Source organism: Pomacea canaliculata, linkage group LG9 (assembly GCF_003073045.1).
Source record: "Pomacea canaliculata isolate SZHN2017 linkage group LG9, ASM307304v1, whole genome shotgun sequence".
Lineage (NCBI taxonomy): Eukaryota > Metazoa > Mollusca > Gastropoda > Architaenioglossa > Ampullariidae > Pomacea > Pomacea canaliculata.
Window position 1 is genome coordinate 22246394 of NC_037598.1, and position 23518 is coordinate 22269911.

General features: G+C 41.0%; 2 protein-coding genes across 7 annotated transcripts; one reads left to right on the top strand and one right to left on the bottom strand.

Annotated features, from left to right (window-relative positions):
* Nucleotides 1-735: 735 nt before the first annotated feature.
* Nucleotides 736-13347, bottom strand: LOC112571648 (hillarin-like). Of its 6 annotated transcripts, none has more exons than XR_003100864.1 (4): nt 13324-13347; nt 4827-6318; nt 3787-4019; nt 736-1599 (listed from the first exon to the last, which is right to left on the bottom strand). XR_003100864.1 is itself a non-coding variant. In XM_025250802.1 (3 exons), the coding sequence occupies exons 1-3, from the start codon at nt 4899-4901 to the stop codon at nt 1344-1346; spliced, it is 564 nt and encodes a 187-aa protein (XP_025106587.1). In that variant the 5' UTR covers nt 4902-4956; the 3' UTR covers nt 736-1343. The 6 variants fall into 6 exon arrangements, 1 of the variants encoding a protein (XP_025106587.1); XR_003100861.1 differs by lacking the exon at nt 13324-13347 and adding an exon at nt 12962-13128; XR_003100863.1 differs by lacking the exon at nt 13324-13347 and adding an exon at nt 7044-7346.
* A 3232-nt stretch (nt 13348-16579) lies between these two features.
* On the top strand, nt 16580-23370 carry LOC112571646 (testis-expressed protein 264-like). Its single transcript, XM_025250801.1, has 3 exons — nt 16580-16913; nt 17389-17610; nt 18113-23370. Exons 1-3 carry the CDS (start codon nt 16656-16658, stop codon nt 18542-18544), a joined length of 912 nt encoding a protein of 303 aa, XP_025106586.1. The 5' UTR covers nt 16580-16655; the 3' UTR covers nt 18545-23370.
* The last annotated feature ends 148 nt before the right edge of the window (nt 23371-23518 follow it).

Here is a 23518-nt window from a genome sequence, read left to right on the forward strand (position 1 = left end):
GACGAGTGTATGTGCAAAGAGTATGACCGACTCCCCGCCTTGTGTTCACAATGAAAGCTATAATGTTTATTCGTTTTACGTCAGCCATGTCTGACCTTGGTGTATCGAAATCCTTTTGTCTTCACATGTGGACTACGTGTGGAATCTGTGTGTGTGATGAAGAAAGGAGGTTAAAGGAGTACTGTTGGCTGATTGCACTATATTTTTTATTTCTTGATTGATTTGGGGCGATCTGGTAGTCAGGGGTTCAGCGCTTGTCACAGCATAGTGTGAGGGTCGGGTGTTCTGGGTTCAGGTCTCATCTGACTCAGGCTATTTCTTTTCTGCAAGTGGCACATGTTTGCAGAGCCGCGTCTTGTGCTCAGAAATCCGCCTCTATAATGCGTATACGTCATTTAAATATAATTTAAATTTTTTTCTGCTGATTTAGGATGAAAAGGAATTGAATAATGAGAGCCATACCGGAATTTAAATTCTCCCCCCCCCCCAAAAAAAAAAGAAGTTAAATCCACGAATAAAGCTGTTCAGATCAGCATGACATTGGCAATAATATTTATCTGTGAACATTTGCACCACAAAAGCTCTAGTTATTCTGTAGTTCAAAGGTCATTTTCTATTCAGCCTCATGTTGCAACACAGCGAAATATTGTCCCACTGGATTATCGAGTTCAGTGTGGAATCATGTCTTCGTATGCTTTTCTCTGTAATGTTCAATAAATATTACATTAAAACAGATGACTGAGTTGTCTTTATTGGCGTTGCTTAGCAGCATCGGGACATTTTTAGCGAAACACAATGTACAACTAAAACAGCTGGATTATGTATCATGGGCAGAGGTAGGTTAATTGTGATTATGATGACAATTTTGTTGATATCAGTTTTTTTAAATCAGGCGAAAAAGTATGAGAGTCTTCAACGACAGATAAAGCAGTTTAGCCTTATTTGACTCATTATTTAAATGGTGTGTTAAGGCGCGCGGTTTACTAGAAGATTCACAGCTAAGTATAGAATGTTTCAAAGGAATTGTAAAGCTTTTGGCGGCTTGTATTACACTTTTCCTTAATGAAACGTGTATACTATTATGTAACCTATGTGTACTCATACACTTACACGTAAAATGAACAGTGCAAATAATGTAATATTATTAATTATATTGTCTAATCTGTCCTCTTAAAAATTTTCTGTTCGTCGATTAGGACCTTTCTTGCATGAAGCCATATTTCTAATGTATGAATACACGACAAGTAGTACCACGTATGCGAGTATTCTTCCACGTTGCACTCTTTTCTGTGTGAAACATGTTGATAACACCGATTTTGATGGTTCTCGCATCCACTGTCGTCTTAGCTGTTATCTCGATAGTCGTACAAGGACCTAGTGCCTTCGTATCGCTGCATTGTTCCGTCGTGTCGAACGACATCGTTCGGGGGCATGCCCTCTGACTTCCGCTGTTCGCGGTACCACGCTCCCTCCCGCACCTTGATGGACGTCTGCAAATCTGTGGTTGGCACCTGCAGTGCTGAACGGATGCTGAAAGCGTTGGTGTCTAGATGGGCGCGCGTGCTCGCTTCAGGACCTCCACGAATCTGTTCATTGATCCTAAAAAAAAGGACAAAATTGTTAATTTGAATATTTGTCTCATAACATTAAAAGGAAGGGGATGGTAATAAAACTCAGAAACGATTGAAATCAAAAGCAATAGCTGAAAAGAAATACGAGGAGTTTCCTATTTCCTATCTAGGACACACCTAAACAGGGCTTAGTGTGTGTGTGTGAGAGAGAGAGAGAGAGAGAGAGTTTTAATAATAAGAGATAAATATGTTGAAACCTGAAAACACAGTACTTAAAACTTTTTCTAATAAGACAATAATTAAAGGTGTTGTGTTTTTTTGGGACGTGGTTTGCTGTTTTAATGTATTGTATTTGGGTGTAACCTGACAGATATGCTGACTGGCTATGACATACGACAGAGATGTAAATTAATGTAGCAACATCATGTATCTCGAGAGGGTAGTGCAAGTCCTTGTAAACAATATCGCGCGAGAGTTAAGTGTCATTCAGGCACACTCAGAAACCACTCTACATGGCATCATTAGCTTGCCTGACTGTTCATTTACAAAGATAACACTGAACCCCTTCCTGCAATAGAACAAACAGCATTTTTGTTGTATTACTCATAACAGTAACAGACAGTGGTGGCAGTGTAATAGTAGAAATATCATCAGAAAGAGTAGTGGTAGAGACATCAGAACGTAGTTGTCATCGACCTTGATCATTTCTGATGAGAAAACTTGTATCTGCCTATAGATGCAGTAACCAACCAAAAAAAAAAAAAATACTGTGATCAAATAAGAATATAATTGCCTTACATTTGAATGTTGTTATTGTGCATATTTGTTGTCATGTTTACTAAAAACAGACGAAGAACACGAAGACGTAGTCAGTTCTAAAATAAATATGAAATTAAGGTGAGATATCATGTGTGTTCAACTTCAAATAAAAATACTTATTATGTCATAGAATTCAGCTGATCTGGGGGAACAAGAAAGGAAAGTAGAGATACAAATAGATCGTCTGTGACCACTTGTCAACCGAATGGATGTGATTTTGCAGTTCGCACTCATAAACTCTTGTCTGCTACAAAGAACCTTTCACAGTCCAGCACATAACTTTTATTATGCTTGCTTGTCAACAGCAGCTCACACATTTCCTCATCGTAGTTTCTGCTTGTCACGAAAGGGCGGACTGCACCAACTAAAAGGAAGTCCCTCACGTGATGATAAGCGTCAACTTGTCCAGGCGACTTAAAGACCTTTGTGTTCCGCAACGCATGTGTCCGCTTCGAACGCATAATAATTGGGCCCATTGAACCCCTCATGTCCATGACAGACGCATGTGCTGTGGTAGACAGGACTAAAACTATCTGCTTGAGCGGACTGAAATAAATACTCCCTCACCCACACACACTATATACACACACACCATGAAACTATTTCTAGTTGTCATATGTCAATGAGAAAGTTTACACACTTGGTGGACGATGTTCGACGAAGCTAGATAAAATTGTCTCTCAGTGTGAACCAAAAGAAAACTATATACAGTATATATATATAAGTACACGAAGACCTACGTAGCTTGATAAAATTGGCTCTCAGTGTGAATCAAAAGAAAACTATAGATAAGTACACGAAGACCCACGAAGCTAGATAAAATTGGCTCTCAGTGTGAACCAAAAGAAAATTATATATGAGTACACGAAGACCCCCCTAACGGCAATGTTAACTCCATGTTAAGTCCAGCCTCACCTGGGAGGAAACTGCGCATTATTAGTCAGTCAGATAACGTGCCAGTGGAATACACGGTTGAGTAATACAGGCATTTGGGGATCTATCGATAGGCACGCTTTGTCAACAGCGAGCTTGTTAAAATAATTGCTTTTTTTTCAATAAAACCAACCGATGTGATCACTGAAGTAGGGGAGACTAATCAATGGGCACAACACTTCCTGTTACCTGCCTTGCTTGGTAACGGCATGACTAAATCGCATTTTCCGCAAAAAAGATTTGCCGTAAGAAATAATGATGTCGTAGAAGGTTATCTTCAAGGCGTGAGAATTATGCAGCATTCTACAAATAGGCTTGTAAAGAAAGTATTTTTTTTATTAGCTCTCCCCCTGTTCTAAGAAGAAAATTTGTAATTCTTGGTTGTTGTTGTTTTTTTTTTATTTTATTTATTTTTTGTTTTGTTTTTGTTTGTTTTTTTATTTTACTTGGTAACGAAGTATACCTGGTAAGTCTGGGAACTGTTAAAGCTCGTTGAATTCCAACCGTGTTAGCGTCCCCAGAGTAAGAACGAGCCTGAGGCTTGTGAGATGCACAGTACACGTGCAGGTCATCCATATTAGCGTCACTGTGGTGGAAGTTCTTCAGGTTCAGGGTCGTTTGGCACACGGCGCACGTGAAGCATGTCTTGTGGTACAGCACGTCCTTGACCGGGCCGACCTTCTCCATCGCGTACACCTGAGAGAACAGAACAAAGATAGATTAGGTGCAGGTGTCCTACCTAATGTGAAAAAATAGTCCACCCCCACTCACTCGCGGTCTTGATCGATTCCTAATGAGTGATGCCGACAAGAACAAAATAAAGAGCTTAGTTAACTGCCAGCGATAAATTAGCTGGTGCCTTGAAATTAAAGTTGCATGCTGCGACAGTGTCAACTAACGGGGTAAGGCATCGAGGGTTGCCTCCTTTTCTACTACGCACCCTATAACGCATTTGGTGAATTTGATTGAAATAAATATCTGAACGGATTTTCATCGATACTATTGAACAAGAGAAAAGTTGGACATCTTCAGAGGCTCAACAAGAGGAAACCGAACAAGAAGACAAATAAGAGAAAGAATAAAAGTTTCTGTTTTAAGGACAGTGACAAGGACAGAAGAACAAAACAGTTACAAGGAAATGATAAAGGTCAACAAGTTATTTTTATTCAATTCAGGGGCGGTAGTCAGGAGGCTGACGTAACTTGAACTCAGGGTTCACTAAGTACCTACAGCGATGAATGGTCCTTTACTAAAAACACGCCTCCCTAGGAGATTAAACAAAAGTTAGAGGTCTAATATGTCTCAGTCTTATGAAGGTCAACGGTTATAGCTTCAGAGGATTTGATACTGCCGGGGTCATTGAGTGCGAGTCAAAGCAATCCCAAGGGTATGGATGTTTCTCTAATTCCTAACTTTAGCCTCTATGGCTGCTCTCTGGGGTCGAAAGGGTAAACATAAAAGGTTGAATCATGTTGTCCAGAGGACACGCCTACTCTGACTCACCTTCTTGCCACATCTGAGACACAGCTCCTTGTTGACGGGTAGCTGCAGGCAGGGCTCAACGCTGCTGTGCTGCATCTGCAGGTCAAGCTGACCGAAAAGTTGTAGATCGGGTTCTCGAACAGTCAATTGCGGGTAGGAGGGCTCGCTACAGGGGGAGGTAGGTGACGATCCGGAAGTGCTGGAGGGTAGTGACGAACCACTCCCGAGGTGGCCTGATCATCGGGCTGCTCTGTCATCGAAGTACCGCAAGTTCATGTTTTTGGCCAGGGTGTGAACGTCCGGGCATAGTATATCTGTGTGTATACGTGGGTTCTTGAGGACGAGGGTTAAGACCGACTGTAGAATTTCCGAGAAGCGATGCTGTGGAATTGCTAAGTAGAGACTCTGTGGAACCGCTGAGAAGTGATGTAGAACTGCTGAGCATAGGCGCTGTAGAACTGAGAAGAGGTGATGTGGGGCTGCTGAGAAGAGGTGATGTGGGGCTGCTGAGAAGAGGTGATGTGGGGCTGCTGAAAAGAGAAGCTGTTGAGTTGCTAAGGACGTCTCCAGGAGTGCTCACCTGGAGGGAATTGTGCACTAGTGGCGACACCCCTGTCAGCAAGGGAGACAAGCCAGATACTGAAGAGAGAGAAAGAGAGGTGTTCCACTGTGACGCTAAGGAAGGCGAGAAGACAGATGACAACGGAGTTTGCAAGGGAGGTAATGGCGCCGGCAAAGGAGGTAACGGCGTCTGCAAGGGAGATAATGTCGTCTGCAAGGGAGGTAAAGGCGTCTGCAGAGCAGTTAATGGAGTCTGCAGAGTAGACAGCGGAGTCTGTAAGGTAGGCAGCAAAACCTGGCTGCCTGCTGTTAAGGGATTCAGATGTTGGCCCCAGAATGGCGAGACCGGCACTTGGTGATGAGGTGCAACTAAAGGCTGCTGCTGCGGCATCGTGAATGCTGCAGAATATGAAGCGGCAAGCAAGGCTGCAGGCGAAGGGGCTGGTACTGCATACGGATTTGCCGGAAGGGCCAGATCGCTGCTCTGGCTTAGAGTTGCCAACGGGTAGTCGGTACGAGCCTTCTGTCGGGTGTCAAGAACGGCGGGTGCCACAGCTGAAAGCGCTAGCGACGCGTCATCCGCACCCTTGGCTCCTCGCGGACGCTTCCGAAGGTCTCAGAGTTGGCGCCCAGGCGGCTCTGCCTGAGGGCATGGAGGATGTGCGAGTCACGTGGGAATGATGATAGCGTTGGGACGTGGACGATGATGACGATGATGGTGACGATGTTGGCGTGTTGTGGGCCTGTACCAGAGGAACGTGGTTCCGCGAGGTGTCATTGTTGAAGCTGAGGACTGCCAACTCTGACGAGAGGAGCTGCTGATGCTGGGGCCTGTTTCCTACCCATACTGATGTCACTCCCGGGTCTCCGGATGCCTTACTTCCACTCGAGTAGCGCGCCCTTGGTCGAAGTGACCCGATATTGACTGGGAAGTCTGTTTCATCATCGCAACCTGGGACAAAAAAAGCATTCTCTTTTCAGCAAATGTTGTTTACCCTAACCCTAACATCCTTCTCTACAGCCTTTTTTACGCTATGTTACTCTGGCACTGTTATGAGTGATCACGTGACCGGGTGATTCTACCTAACTGATCGCCCTCAGCCTGTGGTAGTTGCTAGCACCACATCTTCGCCTGCTCTTTTGAAGTACGGGGTACCTCAGTGCTATGTTCTTTGAATTCTTGTATTTACTGTATATATCTGGTACATTTGGAACCACCATCCACCACGTGGGCCCGCAGTATCACATGTCTGCTGATGATTTATAACTGCTAGCATCTGGCCTTGCTTCTCAGATCCAGTGCGCCACCGCTCGACTCAGCATTATCTCTTGAATCTTACATCATTTCAGTCTGTAACGTCCATCTTCCTTGAGCTTTACAGGATCAGTCACATCGACACTTCCTGTCAGTTTTTGCCACCAAAAAGTTCATGTCTGCCTTTGTTGTCCCGGTTGGATTACTTCTCGATCTCCCTAACCGCCTACTGGACAAACGTTAACGGTTTCAGAACAATACCGTTCGTCTTGTCTTCCGCCAGCTTCACCGGCTGTCAGTCCTAGCTCGGCCACTGTTGTCTTCCCGGCCTTGCCCTCGCATACCTGACTGCTGTTGACGCCATACCACCTGAGTCGGTCTCCTCGGTCTGATTGTGCACCTCTCCTCTCTGTGTCACTCACCAGACAAGAGAAATTCGCCAGACGCTCCTTTTCCTTCTCAGCCAGGAATGCTCTGCCCCTCTCTCTTTGAACTGTGTCCATGTTTGAAGTCTTCAAACTCGTCCTCAAAACCCATCTCTTTAAGAAATATCTTGCACATTCAAGCGTTCTATTCAAGTCACTACTTAGTTCTTCATTTTCTCCCATGCAGTTAGTTCGTGTTTGCCATCATATCATCCTATGCTGACGCTTATGTTTGTAGTGTAGTTAAGTTTGCATCCACATTGGTAATGCACTTTAGCACCACCACCACCACCACCACACCATCATCGTCGTCGTCGTCGTCATTCAAGTCAAAGGACTTAAGTGCTTTCGCGCGCACAGAGAGAGAGAGAAACGAGGAAAAGGTGAATGTGACAGGGAGAGATCGTCTAACCTTACAACAAGTAGCTAGTCTATTTATTGTGCGTGTCCATGCATGCATGTCGCTGGGGGATTAAACATATAAAACCAACCTTTAGACTAAACGTAACTGCGCACTACCTGCTGGCCGCCTGCTGGCTGGCTATTCACACACAGATCATACAAGTGTTCCACTAAGCATGTACAGTTAGTTGTCTAAAGCAGTCGTGGCTATTGTCAGCAGCTTGATAACACAAAAGCTTCATTCAAACGACAGCACAAGTTACAGTAGCAGTGGATCACTTCGCACGCAACACTTGCTTCTCACTGGATTCTCACGGGATTCACGGTAACGAAAATAAATGATATTTTGTAACGGAAGATCTCTTGGAGGGGATCAGAGTTCCCTGCGCACAACCACAAAGAACAACCAGAACTCCTTAAAGGAAAACTAGGATCTGTGAAGTCGGTAGCTAACCTCTCAGATCATCTAGTCTTTTACACTCAAATACATTTCTCTATTTCTTTATTCGTGTGTGAAGGCGGGGAGGGGAGGTCAAACTTAGAGGCGAAAGTTCGATACCCGTGTAGCACAGCAAACTTCCCTCAGTCTACCAACTGGCAGGAACGGGTACCCTCACATAAAGCTGACCCCGAGAGTGAGGTCTCTAACACCTCTCTGAAAATGTCAGGAGACCACCTTTCCCTCTTTTTAAACTTGTATGTCTATTTTGTGTCTGTCTGTCTATTTCTCTGTGTTTTATGCCTATCGCGTGTGTTTGGTATGCCTATTTGTGTGTCTACAATCTGTCTATTTGTGTGTGGACCATCTAGTTGTGTGTTTTTATGTCTAATTGTGTGTTTGTATATCTATTTGTATGCGTATGTATGTATCTATTTATTTTGTGTATCTATGACTATTTGCGTGTGCGCGTGGTTAACCCAGGCTAATCGAGAACAGAAAAGAGCATTCACCAAATAACCAGAACCCTTTCCTTCCCCTCCGTCGCATCGCTCATCTTCGCACGGGCTGTAGGTGTGTTTACACCTGAGTCCGGATGAATAGGAGGTGAGCGGCGCAGTCTACATAGTACAGTCCTCCTGTTTACTATTTGCTCGCCACTAGCATTTCGTACAGACACGTCTCCACGGTAGTAGTCCGAATCGTGGTTCACCATCACCATCAGTATTCCGCTGCTCTTTGAGCTAGACTTAACATGGGCTTATGGTCCCCTGCATGATCCGTGAGGGAATGGGAAGAACTTGTTTTCCTCACCCTTGAGCTGCAAGCTAAGACCCACACCTCCATTAACATTGCTATTTTCTTTATGATGACAGGAAGAATTAAAAAGCGCACGAATTTCGGTTGTGACAGTCGCGCTCATGCAAAAATCTTTTTCTTACCTTTCATCCCCTGCTTCCCACCTGTCTCCTCCGTCTGCTGTCAGGCGCGCAGTGTGCTAGTATGTACACTGCACAGAGGTACATACCTTTGTGGTACACTTTGCTCACCACTGGTCCGTGTGCAACGGTTGATGGCAGGCCAGGGCGAGTAGGTTCTTACCACCTTTTCACCCCCTCCTTGGCTCGCGGGGGAGAGAGGGAGCACATGCTATAGAAGAGGGCGCGGTATATCCCTCGGTAAATATTTTGTCCGAAGTAAATAGTTTCGAGATTTCTCTGAAAAAGACTACAATTATTTTTATACCGGCTTCTTTTTTCACGTTGTCTGTATCTGTGCCACGAATGAAATAACTTATTACCTTGTTTCATGAAGCAATAAGTTCATTAAGCTAGCAATATTTGTAATAAAAATATATATAAATAGAAGCATGAATGAAGTGAAAGTCAATGAAGCCGGTGGGTAGTTTAACTCCCGTCATTCTTGCTTGAGCTAACCTGAGGAATGTGTTAAAAGCTTGCATTGGTTTAAAAAAAAAAGGTAAAACTGAACACTTAAATATTCGTGTAGATAGCTGCCATCTAAACTTGTTTCTTTTGTTATACGAACTAAATGTGCATTCACCTACAGAGGAAGCTTTTTTTTGCACGGGCTGATGGCATTTTAAGACAGCGCTACCATATGCCCTTTATGAGTTTCAGAATAACTGAGTGTATATGGGTGTCTAAACATATATGTGTTTGCATGTATAATGTACTTGGTAAGAGTGAGATAGAGGGAGGGAAAAAATTTATAAAAAGTTTACCAAGGAGTCCTGGTAAATTATGTTTATATATTTTGAGTTGCTGATGTATATTTATATATCTCCAGTGACATATAAAGACAGAGAGAGGTGTGAATGTATTGGCTGGTACGAAGTACTTAGCCATAGGAGTGTGTGTATGTGTGCGTGCGAGTGCATCGCATGTGCATGTCTACTCTTGCAACACTTATAGCCTATTCGTGGAATAGGAAAAGAAGCCGATTTCAAGATGGGAACAGGTGGGTTGTCGGGAACCATCACAAATTCAGGTTCATCTGTGGGTCATCAGTACCAGGTAAGCCCAGGTCTGAACCACAGAGCCATAGATGTTTATGCGACAAAAAAAAAAAAAAAAAAAAAAGAAGGCGGAGTCAACAGGCAGTTTACGAGGTTTCAGGTGAGAACAGTTTGTTAGTTAACTGCACCACAGCTACAGTCTTCACCAGAAGTCAGTCTGTCACATCCCCAATCGCGCATGCGCAACAAGGTCGCCCGAAAATAAAAGGAATGCAAATGACCTTAGCTTGGAATGCATGCATGGAGTGGAATGCATCAGTCGGGGTGTGGTGTGCGAAATTTCGGTGGAGTTTTTCGAACCAGGACTCTATCTCCATGACATGCTGTAGCAACGAAAATAAATGTGAAGGATTCCAAAATTGTTTCTCGTTTAATTTTCACCCACCCACCCAACATTTTGGTGCGTAGGTATGATTTACGTATTTATTTGGGGTGTTTTTGGGTTGTAGATGGGAATAAATTGGGGTAATGTTTGTCCTGTTTGTGTTGTTGCAGTCAGATATCTGTCAGATATCTGAAGAAAGTAGGTGTGGGTAAGGTGACCAGAAGTCCCGCTTTAGGCGGGACAGTCCCGCTTTTGACCTCCTGTCCGGCCTGTTCACCGGGCTGGACCCCCAATGTCCCGCTTTCTGGCTTTCTGGCAAGTCCATCAAAGGGTGTTTTTAGCAACTTGATAACAGAACAGCTACATTAAAACGACTCAAGATATCACACTAGTAATGGATTGCTTAACACTTAATATCTGTAAATCCTTCGTAGGCGCATGATGAAATCCTTGGGAATTTTCCTAGTCGCTTGATACTTATAGAATCTCCAGAAAATGAAATAACTATCATAAGAGGTCTCTAAAAACTAATCGGGATTTGTGTCACAAACAATTTATTTTTACTTTGCTACTATTTTAACTTGTTCTACATCTTTTTTACTATTTTGTGATCTTGTTCAGAAAAATGAGTCTGCCTTTGGCTGAGATATTGCGCTTTATAAATTCCCACTTTTATTTTTTTCTCAGTTCCAAACAGCGGGATTCTTCTGTGATGCTTCATTAACTTCGTCGCTACGGCCCGCTTTCAAGACGGGTTCCTTGATGGTCCCCTTGAGTTTGGGAAAACTATAAAAAAGTACATGGAGCAAGATCAGATGATTAGGGAGGTTGTTCTAGTACGGCGAGGATCTTCTCGCCCAGGAACTGTCAGATGCTCAGGGCGTTGTAAGAAGGTAATAACGACAGCGACAATGGCATCGGCATCAAAATGTATTAATACCGCTTTCTATTATCTTTTGACTAAGTAGCAATGTTACATACAGAATCAAATCCTTCCTGTAGAGGATTCCAACGTCTTAAAATATTTTTACAAATATACAATTCTGAAAACAAGCAGCATGTTAAATGTTAAATGTGTTAACACTGATAGTCCTGTGATTCTCTTTTGAATGTCGTGGGATCTGCATGCTTTGACAACTGAATATGTAATTAGGTCTTTTAGTGAGGATAATTAAGGTGTATGTGTACTCGCACAAAACCATTCACACATATATATATATTACATATACCCATGTATGCACGCGGAAGTCTATTTGTACTCTTCCACCAACACATGCGCGCGCGTGGGGTATGTCCCTCAAAGCGAACATTTGACCTTTTCCGTCTTCAGTCATTTCAAGCTGTCAAGTTCCTAGGACAGACTAATCTCCTTCTTAGTAAACAGGATGCAACGAGGAATGTGCTTGACGGGGGGAAAAGGAAACCGGCCCTGATGTCAATGGAAGCCGTTGAAGCAAAGTGTGGATTGGCGTCCTGCAAATCTCAGCTCTTGTAAGTTCTTTTTCTCCTCACAAGAGGAACAATTCAGACTGGTTCGCAAAAAACGGGCTTGACAATATCGAGGACTTCACCAGAGAAGTCTTGAGGCACTTCACGTGGTTCAATCATCAGCGCGGGAAGATGGGGGGGGGGGGAAATCAATCAAGTCGATGATCGTCCAGTGATCTTTTTCTAAATGAAAACCCAAGCTGCAAAAGCGAACAGGCAGCGAAGGGAGTGGTGGTCAAACAAACGCACCGCTAGTGTAAACGATCGTCACAAGGTGTCTTTACAAGCACTTATCACGTGATTTCTTCTTTAACTGCCATCTCTCTCACACCCTCGCCATTTCTCTCTCTCACACCCTCCTTCTCGCTCTCTCGCACGCGCACGTTCAGCTTACAGAAATGAGAAAGAGAGAGAGAGTGAAGTGATCAATATTATTAAGAAAAATGATTTACAAAAATTAATATTTTTCTCTAGTTATCTTAATGTTTTCTCAGCCTCGATGCATGCACACTAATGACAAAACTTAGAGCTGTGATTTCCTGAGGGGTTTAGCATAGGGTAACCTGAAATCTACTTTCTTCAGCCCCTCCTCCTCCCGGAAAAATCTCTACCTGCACACCCGGAGTTAAGGTAAGATTATTTTCTGACAGGCTACGAAAAGCAAAGCTTGTCAGGAAGTTCAGTGCAATTTAAAACCGAACAGAACATTACTGTAAAACAAAACCCAAAGAAAAGTACTTACTTTGAGACTTATTTAGATTGACTTCCTTTGTGTACTGTCAATAATTAGTTGTCTTTTGACGAGTGGATAGCGAAGTTTAGAGAAGCGGCGTTCAAAGGCGGAAACGGAGACTATAAGCAAGTTCGAAACCCGTTTGACGCAACGTGCTTTCCGTTGACTCAGTCACTGGATGGGTACCCGACTCTTTAAAGGGTTGGGGAAAGAAAGCGAAGATAGGAACCACCCTCACAAAAATGTTAGCCCCGAAAACTAACACCTCACTCCCCAAGTGACCGAAAGGTTAGGGACCTACCTCGACGTTTTCAAACTTTTTGAAGAAATAGAAGAAGAAATGTTTAATTTCATGACCGTTTAGTGACTTAGAAACTGCAGTGAATTAAAAAAGTAATGTGAACGAGAAGATATACAAAAGTAATCATCGACTAACAATGCATTACCTCCAATAAAAAGAAAGAAGGATTAAACAAGACGCGTTGCCTACCTGTCTGGCGGCTTCCCTCCTTGCTGTGTGGTAAGATCAAAAGGAGGAAGGCTGTGTGTCTTATTCACTTTTGAAAAAGGTCAAACAACGAACCTGCGCTAACTATAGCAGAGATTCTCGAGTAGTGTAATTTGCTATATGCAAACCTTTACCTGGTCTAGTTTTCTTTTAAGTTCGACGAATGACACTAGATATGTAGACCTGTTTATACCTGGGGTTTACAAAGAGAGGCCTCTAACCGGCGGAAGGCATGGCCACATTCTTTTTGTCAACAACACTATCAACAATACGCACGTGCGCGCGCACGTACGCACGCCCACACCCATCCACCAACACACAAACAAGCAAAAAAGCACACATACAGTTTTTCTTCCTCCGTGATGGCAACCATTTTATGACATGAATGTTCGTAGACCAGTGTTGGAGTGAACTGTGCACAGAACCTTAAGGAAACCCAAATAGTCGTTACACACAAAAGCTTTTACTGTCACACTGTCACCCGCCATGTCACGACAAATTCTCCTTCTTTCTTCTTCACTCACACCTGTCATACTACCTCCTCCCTCCCAACACTTTTGCTTTCTTTAATGTACTTCTAGAGTGGTAGGGAAGAGAAGCAGTAATTATTTCTGACTGCTGAGATTTTACGTTTGACAAAGGATGGTTAGTATTTTTGAAAAGATGTTTTCTCCATTTTTCACTTTGCTTCACCTGCTGTCTCCTCCATACTGTTAAACCAGCGTCAACTATCAACCAGTAAACTAGTGCTAAATAGCTTGACCACAGAGTCGGTTAAGTAGGAGATGGCATAAGCCAGTGTTAATTAAAGTGTCTACCACAGAAGTGGACAAAATCATATTTGTACCACGTCAACCAGTGGCCGCCGTCAACCAGAGTGTCAACCAGAGTCAACCAGTGTCGGCTTTGTACCACAGCGTCTAAAAGCATCAGATTTCTACTCCAGCATCAGTCTGTGTCAAAAGTCAAACAGCCAGTAAATGTCAGCTAGTTTTAGATGTCAACTGATGTCAAAAGTTAGCCGCTCAGCCGGTGTCCTCTGTCCATTATTAGCCATCATCTGTAGCGTTCTATGGGTCAGCCATTCCATGAGCACTGTTTACTGACCAGCTGTATATCTTTCTAAAGACTGAATATTATGGTTTATAGTGGAGGATGACGAGCAGCTGTAGTTTCTTTCTTTCACCAGGTGACAGGTCTACACGTGGATTTAAAATGCAAACAGCGCCACACGGCTTCAAGGATGACATATTGTCAGAGGCTTTTTGGGTGTGCGCGCTTCCATCACGAATGGGTATGTGCTGTGGGCATGTGTTTAGGTGTTTAGGTGTCACCTGTCTCCGAGAAGGGGGAATGGAGGAACAGCTGGTACGCCTACGGTAGGTGGGCTGCAATGACGGTAATATACGGGAGGGGGATTTAACCGACAATAGCAAATGGCGGCTGTAAAGTGGCTGGTGAAGTGACAACATTAGGGAATAAAAAACGCTATGCAAGAGTGTGGGTGATATATATATAGACAGAAAATTTGATTGTACGAGTGTGTTTGTGTTGCTCTCTATCTCACACGCACTCAGAGCGTATGTCACCAATGCAGTGAGGATTGGTTGTCTTTGGTTCAGCTCTCGTCTTGGACAACTCGATTTCTTTCTCTGCATGTGACATCTGTTTACATGGCTAGCTGCCTTGGCTAGCCTTAGTTTCTGGATCATCAATTTTGCCCCTCCCCCTCTCCTTCTATAACTAATTAACGGACTAAGTTGTCTGTATGTGTTCACATGCATTCTTACAGAGAAGAGTCCCACTTCGCTAAGATCGAGGAGATGAGAAGATTTTATTTCCGGGAATTGTCACATTTGGATAATAATTACGACCTCGATCTTGTAACTTTTAAGAGGGTTTCTGTCAATTTTTGCGAGCGAGAACACCTCGCGATCGCGAGATAGCCTAGAACATCACAGGCGACGGTGTAACTTCTGCAGTGCAGGATGGGCATGTTGTAATGCAGAAGTATTTATCCCCACGTAGGGGCGTCTCTCAATTTCGATGGACGAACATTTCGATTCAGTGCTACTTGGTGTCTCTACGATGCAGCCGGACATTCAGAAGTTGGTTTCGGGAAACTTCAAATATCCCACTAATTACCACATAATTAATGGTAAGTACAACTTGTTTCTAATAAAAAAATGCTCTATTTTTTTGTGCCCGACAACGGCTTTCCGTTATACAAAGGTTGGGCATCACTGGCCTAATATGTGAGGACGTGTGTACACTGCTTGGGCTGGGGAGCGCAGTTCGTGCCAGAATAGGGCGCCGGTCTGCTTCAGCACGTTTCTGTGTAAACTTCAACACTACTTGGGCAGCTTGTCAGCAGTACGACGAAATAAATGCATTATTTTCCAGTTCACTTCCATATTCTCAATTGCCCGACAACCTTTGTTTACAAATGACAGTAATATGTGAAGTATATGTCCTCATGCACTCTCTTGGGCAGAGATTCCTAGAAATGAAGGTAAGAAAGGCGAACTGTGATAGTCCATGAGTTTCTCATGTAAAAATGTAAAAGAAAATTGATCGACTATAAGTAATGGTGTTGCAGGAACCTCTCCCCATCCAGGCTCTATTACCACCCTAAGGTGTGACACCCAGGATCTTTTCTATGTCTTTTCGAAGAGTCTCTACACTGCAGCGAGGTTTGTGATATAAGATGACGGGGATTGTGTTGGGACAAAGGGCATTGTGGGAGTGATGGGGAAGGGGACGGGTTTTAGAGTCTGGGCGATAAAAACCACCAACAAAAGAAACCGTAAACCAACTCTTGCAACGCATGGCTGCTTCTGGACAGAAATCTGTACAAAGTTCGTTCATATATATTCATGAGCACAAAGATAGCCTGGGTTTTTCATTCAGCTGTTAAATGTCATCTCACTTAGATAAGTTTTTCGTTCACTCTGTGGGTATTTATAAATGTCTTTTGAGTCTCTGTCTTTAATTCTGCCTCACTTTTGAGTCTGTCTCTTCATTCTTGCCCTACGTCTCTAAAAACTGTTAAGATAATTGTATAGATTTTCCAGTCCTTCTTCTATATTTCAGTTGCCCTACTGCCTTCTTCCGTTTCAATCTTTCTCATTCCCCCCCCCCTCCGACTAAAAACATTGTTTTAAGAGTGGGTAATTGTAGAATTACTGCTTGGATTCCCCCTCCATTGACAGTATAAAATCGGGGGTGATTCGCCTGTAGTTGAAGTTGAAGGTAAAAAAAAACTTGTCCAGTGTCTGTTTTGTACTCTTCGGTTCACATATCCGACAGACACATGCCCACCTTCATACTTTGAAATCATTTCCTTTTCAATTCAATGTCATTACCTCACTACTATTAATTGCTCTTATCTTCTTTGGAGCCATGATTGAAGATTATCTTATTAAAATTCACTAAATAAGAAGGATGCGCATAGATAAGGAACGACAACGTGGCGCTAACATTTTGTTCGTTATCCGAAATTTTGTTCGCTATCCGAGACAAATTTTTAACAAAATTTTTGGTTACCGAAAAAAAAGGTTCCACTGTACAGTATTTATTGTATGACCGACAGGGAAAAATCGTCTGCACACAAAGGGAGGCTATTCTCATCAGGTGTGAAAAGACCGGAAGCAGTTTGTCATCACCAACGACCGTGATGGAGACCTTGCTGCTTCTGATCGGAATAGGTGTCTTGCTGTTGTGCATCATCCTCACTCTTTTCATTTTACTCGTTTACTCTGGGTTATTCGAGAAAGTTGAAGTTGGTGCTGGCAAACCACCGATCGGCGAGGCCGTAATCGCATACAAATTTGCGCGTGGGCCCTACAAAGAGGCAGGGCCACTATTCACAGAAGTTTGCAAGATCGCCCCCAAAAACAAATGTCTGGGTATTTATTATGATGATCCCAAAACGGTAAGAACATTTCCAGTTAAAGCGCATTACAAAAGAAAACTGTTTCCGGAAGATTTATCATGTTCTAAGCTATTGTATTAGTCTTTATTCATTTATTTACTTTTTTTTTTAAATGGCCGAAAAAACGATCAGTTAAACACCGTTGGTCTCAGTGAAGGCTCAACTGATTTGAAATAGTAAAGGTGATCATAAATCCATCATTAACTACACTTTTTAATTTTTGTACTTAATATACCGTAACAGAAAAAACAATTTTAAACACGAAAATTTATAATAATTTGGTCATAGTGCATATGAATGTAGAGGAGGAACAACTATTGAATGTAAAAATTTCACTTCTAATTAAAAAACCTTTAGAAAAGTATTCAGAAGAAACATATTCGATATATATTTCACTACAGTTTGTTCTGAAAAGATGTTTATTCTGGTTATTACTTTAGGACTACAGATTTGTTTCCTTTTGTGCTAAAAACAGGTTGAGGCAAGCTGCCTTCGTTACATTGTAGCTTCAGTACTGTCTGAAGGAGGAGGAGAAGTAGACGAAGAGCTGAAAAAGAAGTTTGAAGAGGAAGGTTTTAAAGTCATCAGCCTGCCAGAAGTGGACTATGCAGTGCGCACTACATTTCCCCATGTCAGCACTTTGTCCATCTTTATTGCAATCTCCAAAGTTTATCCACAGCTTGCTGAATATATCAAGGTACAAAAGAACATTATGTAACATACATTCATATAATAATATACAATAAAAGTTATTTTTACATGCTTTTTTTTTTTTACTAAGTGGACAATAGTAGTCCAGTAAAGGTATTAAACTCATTTGTCCTGCGTCCATCATGCTGCTCAGCTATCACTCCACTTATCACTTTCAGATCACCATCTACTCCATAGTGCTGTGGAGTTTTAATATCAAAGACTGAATAATGCAAAATAAGTTTAAAGTAAATAATAAAACTTATGCTCTTCTGTGTAGAGGCAGAACAACTCAATTAGTAATTGAACATCAAACAGTCTTAGTTTTCTCCTTGTTCTTGATGTAGTGGTGACTTCATGCTTTCTCGGTCCTGATATCTACCTCTGAAAACATATGACTGCGCATATGGATCAAGATAAAGACTATATTTTTTAATCAAGAGAAACCAGAAACCACCTATCAAAGTTTCTTCTTTGTTTGCTTAAAGTAGATCTTTTATACCTTTCAGGAACACAAGCTGTGTGCTCATCCCTTTCTTGAAATCTACCAGGACAACACAATTTACTTCATGGCCCCTTTGTCCAAACATGAAGACTTCTATGTCCCAGAATCACTCAAGTGCCTGGAGGAAGACAAACAAGATGATGTTGAGAACATTACTAGCTGCAACCTGCCCATGTCAGCAAGTGAAGGGACAGAGCCAAGTCTTCTAAGCCACGCCATGAAGGCTGGTGTGCTTGCAAACATGGATGAGGAAAAAGGAGACGAGATATCTGGAATGGGCGATTCAGGTATTGCCACATCCTTTGTCTCCTCAGAAGCCAGTGGTGCTGCTTCGAGGGATGAAAATGGATCTGATGAGGGATCGACTTCCTCTTTTGAAGAAGTTAGAATGGAGAATGGAGAAAATGTTGATGAGTCACAAAAGAAGTCAGCTTAAACTGATGGGGTGGGGGGATGTGTTTTTTTTCTGGCAAGCATTGAAAACCCACATTTGCTAAAAACCAAAAACCGCAGTCAACTGAAGGAAGTCCCATCAAAATCTCCTGCTCACATTTTTATATTTTCCCCTCCAATTCCCACCCAACATTTGTGAATTGCAGCATCTACTTAACTGCCTTACACGATCAAGTTCCTAACTTTTATGTGGAGGTTGCCACCTAGCTTCTTTAAGAATCCTTTTTGTTTTTTAATAGAAGACTTTAAGAAATTGGTATACCTGCACCAGCTAAGTACAGATATATTAGCCAGTCTTATAGGATCTTACATTTCTACTGTCTGTAATTATGCCAAGAATACCAATAAAGCTTAATATTGTGCATTACCTGTCATAAGCATCACACCTGCTTTTTGGATTTAATGAGAGAGCCTGGAAAAAAATGTTACTAACCAGAGTGACTAGTTAATTTTGCAAAGATTTGAACTTTTTCACTTGAGTACTAAGAAGACAAAAGTGGCATTAAATGAATGAAACTGAAAACTGAGCACATGCAAAATGTGCCCTGAATAAAGAAATGCATGCATATATGTATTCTTTTAGTGCTGACATATTTAATCTATTCTTATGATTGTGTCATGAATCAGAGTTTTGCTTATGATGATATAAATATAATGGTAACATCTTAGCATTAAGGGAGCATAACACTTGTATGTCATTGTTTAATTGTAGACATTCCACAACATAGTGAAAGTCATTCCGTGTAAGAAGCTAGAGCTACCATAAAACTTTTAAACCAAAGAGCAAATGTTCAATTACCCGTCAGTCTGTATTAAATACTTGACACTGTGTGGTTATGGATGTTTGAATTACTTTATAAACAGATGTAAATATTTAGTGCTATGTTCATGTATTATCAATATTGAAACAGATCAAAAGAAATGGAATGTTACTGTATAACATTTTCTAGGCAATAGAACATATATCAAAGTAATTGGAGATTTTAATATTTAAGGTGCATTAGTATGCATGTCAAGTCTTACTGAAACATCAGGTTATTATTATAAAGAGCTTTTTGCTGGTTGTGACTAAACAATTGTTCTTGTCTTGTTGCTGCTTGTGAAGTGCAATTTTCACTTCTTTACACAATCTACTAGATGGCTTACTGAATGTATGGCAGAAGACATGTACCATGGCATATCTGTACCTTGCATTAACTTCCAAAGATTTTTAAGATTAATACATGTCAATATAAAGTGAATCTGGTCTTGTATAAATATTTCTTGTTTGGAAAAGTGATCACATTATTCATAAGGGCTTGGTGCAGCTGTTGCTAATGTTTTGTTGCAAGGTTTTTAGTTGAATTCCATGACCTGTTGTAACAAATGTTTTTAAGGCATCGTGCATAGATTCAAGTTTTAACTCCATTAAAGAGATTCTTTTTAATTGCACATTATGCAAAAAGTCATTTTGAGTATTAGAAAAACATTTGGTCCATACTAGATTACAAGTTCCCTTTTAATAATATTCCTGGGTGTAATATGAGACATTGCTTTCTTGGCTTCAGTCTTCAGATGTTTGACTGAGCTGTGATTTATTCATGTGACCAAGTGAAAATGGTATTGACGAATTGCTTTTCTATTGCATATTCTGCTATTGCCAGTAAGAGTTCATGGCATATCAAAATAAAGCAAGTTTTATGCAGGTGATTGTAAGCATATGTAGTGTAAATATGGTGATCAATAATCAAGCCTAATCACAAGAAGCAGAGTTAAGGAAAAATATCTGATCTAAATCTATTTTTCTTTGAAATATAGAAGTCAGAATGGTTTACTACATGATGCACACACTGTCACATAAGAAGTCAGGTATACAGAGCAAGATACTTAAGATTTGTGGAAATGGTTATTCAACAAAGGGCACCCTCATTTAATAATTATCATGGTGATTGATAAACATAGATCTTCCCCTGTAGTTGTATAATAAATCATGTTCTGCTTCACATATAATGTTATATGGACTTTTTATCTCCTTTGGCTTGAATACTTGTAACTCACTTGATAAAAGGGAAAAAGCAGCTGTGATAAAGCCATGGGTAATCAACCACAATGATGCAGGAAGAATTTGACAAAAAGACACTGCATGACAAAATTAGGGAAGTGACACAGTTTCCTTTGCTTGACATTGGTTTTTTTTTCTCACCTTTTCCCTATTTTCTTGAAAAGAGATCACCAAAAAATTTAGTTTTGTAGAATTGTTGATGTAACCAGTAATGTGAAAAATAATGTTACTTAGTGTTGTTGTAGATCCATTTTTTTGGTAACTCATGTTGCCTAGTATGCTTGGCTGTGGAGCAGGTTGCTGGTTCAAGAGCTGCTTAGGCCTGTGGCTGGAAAACTCCCCAGCCCACCCAGTAGCTGCTGTACAGAAATGGATATCTGATTTATCAGGGCAGGGAAAGATAGGAGAGGGTAGGGTTCTGCTATTTACCTGCTATGCCCTGGGCACATTGGACCACTTTCATTACCCTCAAATCCTCTAGGGTGTGGGACCCTTTTCCTTGGCCACATCAGGACTATCTCTTCCAGTGTTTTCAAACACTTTTTTATTAAATTAAGAAATATATCTTTTGATTTGCCTAAGATTGCAATTTGCTTATAACATATATTGTATGTTGCTTTCTTATTATCAGACTTATGATCGCCAGTTGGACCTATTACCAGGTGACAATGTTCTGTTTAAGTACCCATATTTTGCAAACAGAGGGGGTTGTATACTCATGTTTTTCGGAACTGAGTCATTGATAGGTTGTGCAGCTTGTTAATGGTCATAGTTAAAGTGGCAACCTGTCCTGATTCAATCAGTATCTTATTTCGTGCTTTAGTGGGTTTTTTTTTTTTTCAAGCTAGTCAGTACATTATGTCCCATGTCTCTCTACTGTTTTTCTTCTTATGTCAGGTCATGCATTTTCCATTTTGTCCCTTATATCTATGCTTGTAAGAATTATAATACAATGGAGGGCTATTAATCTGCGAATTCACTTAAGACTCAGAAAATGCTTGAATCCCAATTTTTTTACACTATGGATTGTATGGACCTGGACATGGCCTCTCAAACACTCTAGACAGGTGTTGATTATGACGCTACTTTGAAAATGGCAACTTGCAGGTCAACACATGAGAAAGGATCGTGATAAAAAAACATTTATTTTTCTATTATTTAGTGTAATTTATGATTTATCAAAAAATATTTCAGCCACGGGTGAGCAGTTTGGACCCCAATCCCACGGCTTAATGGCCCTACACTGTAATTACATATAATGTAATATCATTTTCATAACAGCGTAGAAAGGAATAGAGTGATACACTGATGAACCATTCTTTTTCCAGCAGAATAAATTTGTATATATCTTTTCTCAGAAGTAAAATTTGAGAAAATAATAGTCTTTCAGTAACATTGTGTCTACATTGATTATACACTTGCATGCCAGTGAAAACCAAGTATCCTTTGTCCAGAAATGTTTGTCACATTTGCCAGTGTTGAGTATCATGTTCATGTATCTATAAAAGCTTTAATCTCAAGAACTTTACTCAGCAAATTTTGATGGTTAGGCGTGGGAATGTTACCTGATATTTCTGATATTAGCTGCTGCTGTAACATTGACATACTGCTAATCTTCAAACACTGTATATCAAATTTTTAAGCCAGCCACCACCTCTGGCAAATACTTTGCAGCCAAGTTAATGTGCTAGATGGAGCTCTCAGAATATCAACAGGTCACTCAGTCTATGCAATGTGTTTTATTCTCTCTGCTTCGTGATCATGCAGATCCTAGCAATCTAGGAATGATTTGACCTATGACAAGAACTATTTTCAAATATAAATTTATCTCTTTTATCACAGATTAATAATGACTTTGTAGATCTGAACTACAAGTTGCAAATCCTAAACATCGTAATCTGTGAAAAGATGCTTCACTATTGCATTTGATATTTTTGACTGTTGTGATCAGTTTGATTTGGTGCTCTTGCATGAAAGCAGTAGAAATTGATCTAATGTGATATCATTTACTGCGTATCATAGTAGTGTTTTGACAATTTACCAGACTAAAACAGTATATGAAGGCGTTTGGTTTGGGATTCATGAAGGATGACAAACAGTTGAAATCTTGAAAGTATTATGTCAGTGCATTTGCACTGATTCCCCTCTGATGACTTGTGAACTCAGTTTTTCAAAGGCATTCTGCAGGCAACCTCATGAGCAGCACAAAAAAAGACTTTTACCTATTAGATCCGTTCTATGGCTGACATTGTGCTATACATAGAAGCTTGTGCAGCATGGATTACAGTTTTTCAATTGAATTTTGTGCAAGCTGGCAGCAGCTTCTGGAAACAGCTTTCCTCCCACATGGCATTCTATAGATGACACATTTGCATGTTATGTTGCGTGTGTCCACATCTTGGTTTTTTTTTTTTGTGTTAAGTGCCATGAACTTGCCCATAAGGCCGAAATATGGCACTATGAAATTTATTATGAATAGGCATAAGAACATCCTTCAGCTCATACAAGTTTGAACTTTGAGAGCCCTAAAACTTTCCATAATAAATGGCAGATTACTATCTAAAAAAAAGTGGGAGGTTTCTCTTATTTATAAAAGGCTTTTTTTTCCCTTTAGCTATTTGTCAAAAAGTTCTCAGGTGAAAGCTGATGCTTGCTAGTTTTGAAAATTCTTTTAGCTACCAGGCAGGCTGATGCTTGCTAGCTTTGAACATTGCTGGCTGTTCTGATGCAAAGACAAAATTTTGGAATAAAGTGTGGTATAAATCGCAGCCTCACCAAGAATGCCTACTTGTTTGTAAGTGTGCTTGAGCAGTTAAAGATGGAAACAGAACATGGCCACATTTCTGAAATAAGTGTTTAAAAATATTCACACTTAAAAAATAAATTTGCTTTTAGCAACTTGCTTTCTTATTGTCT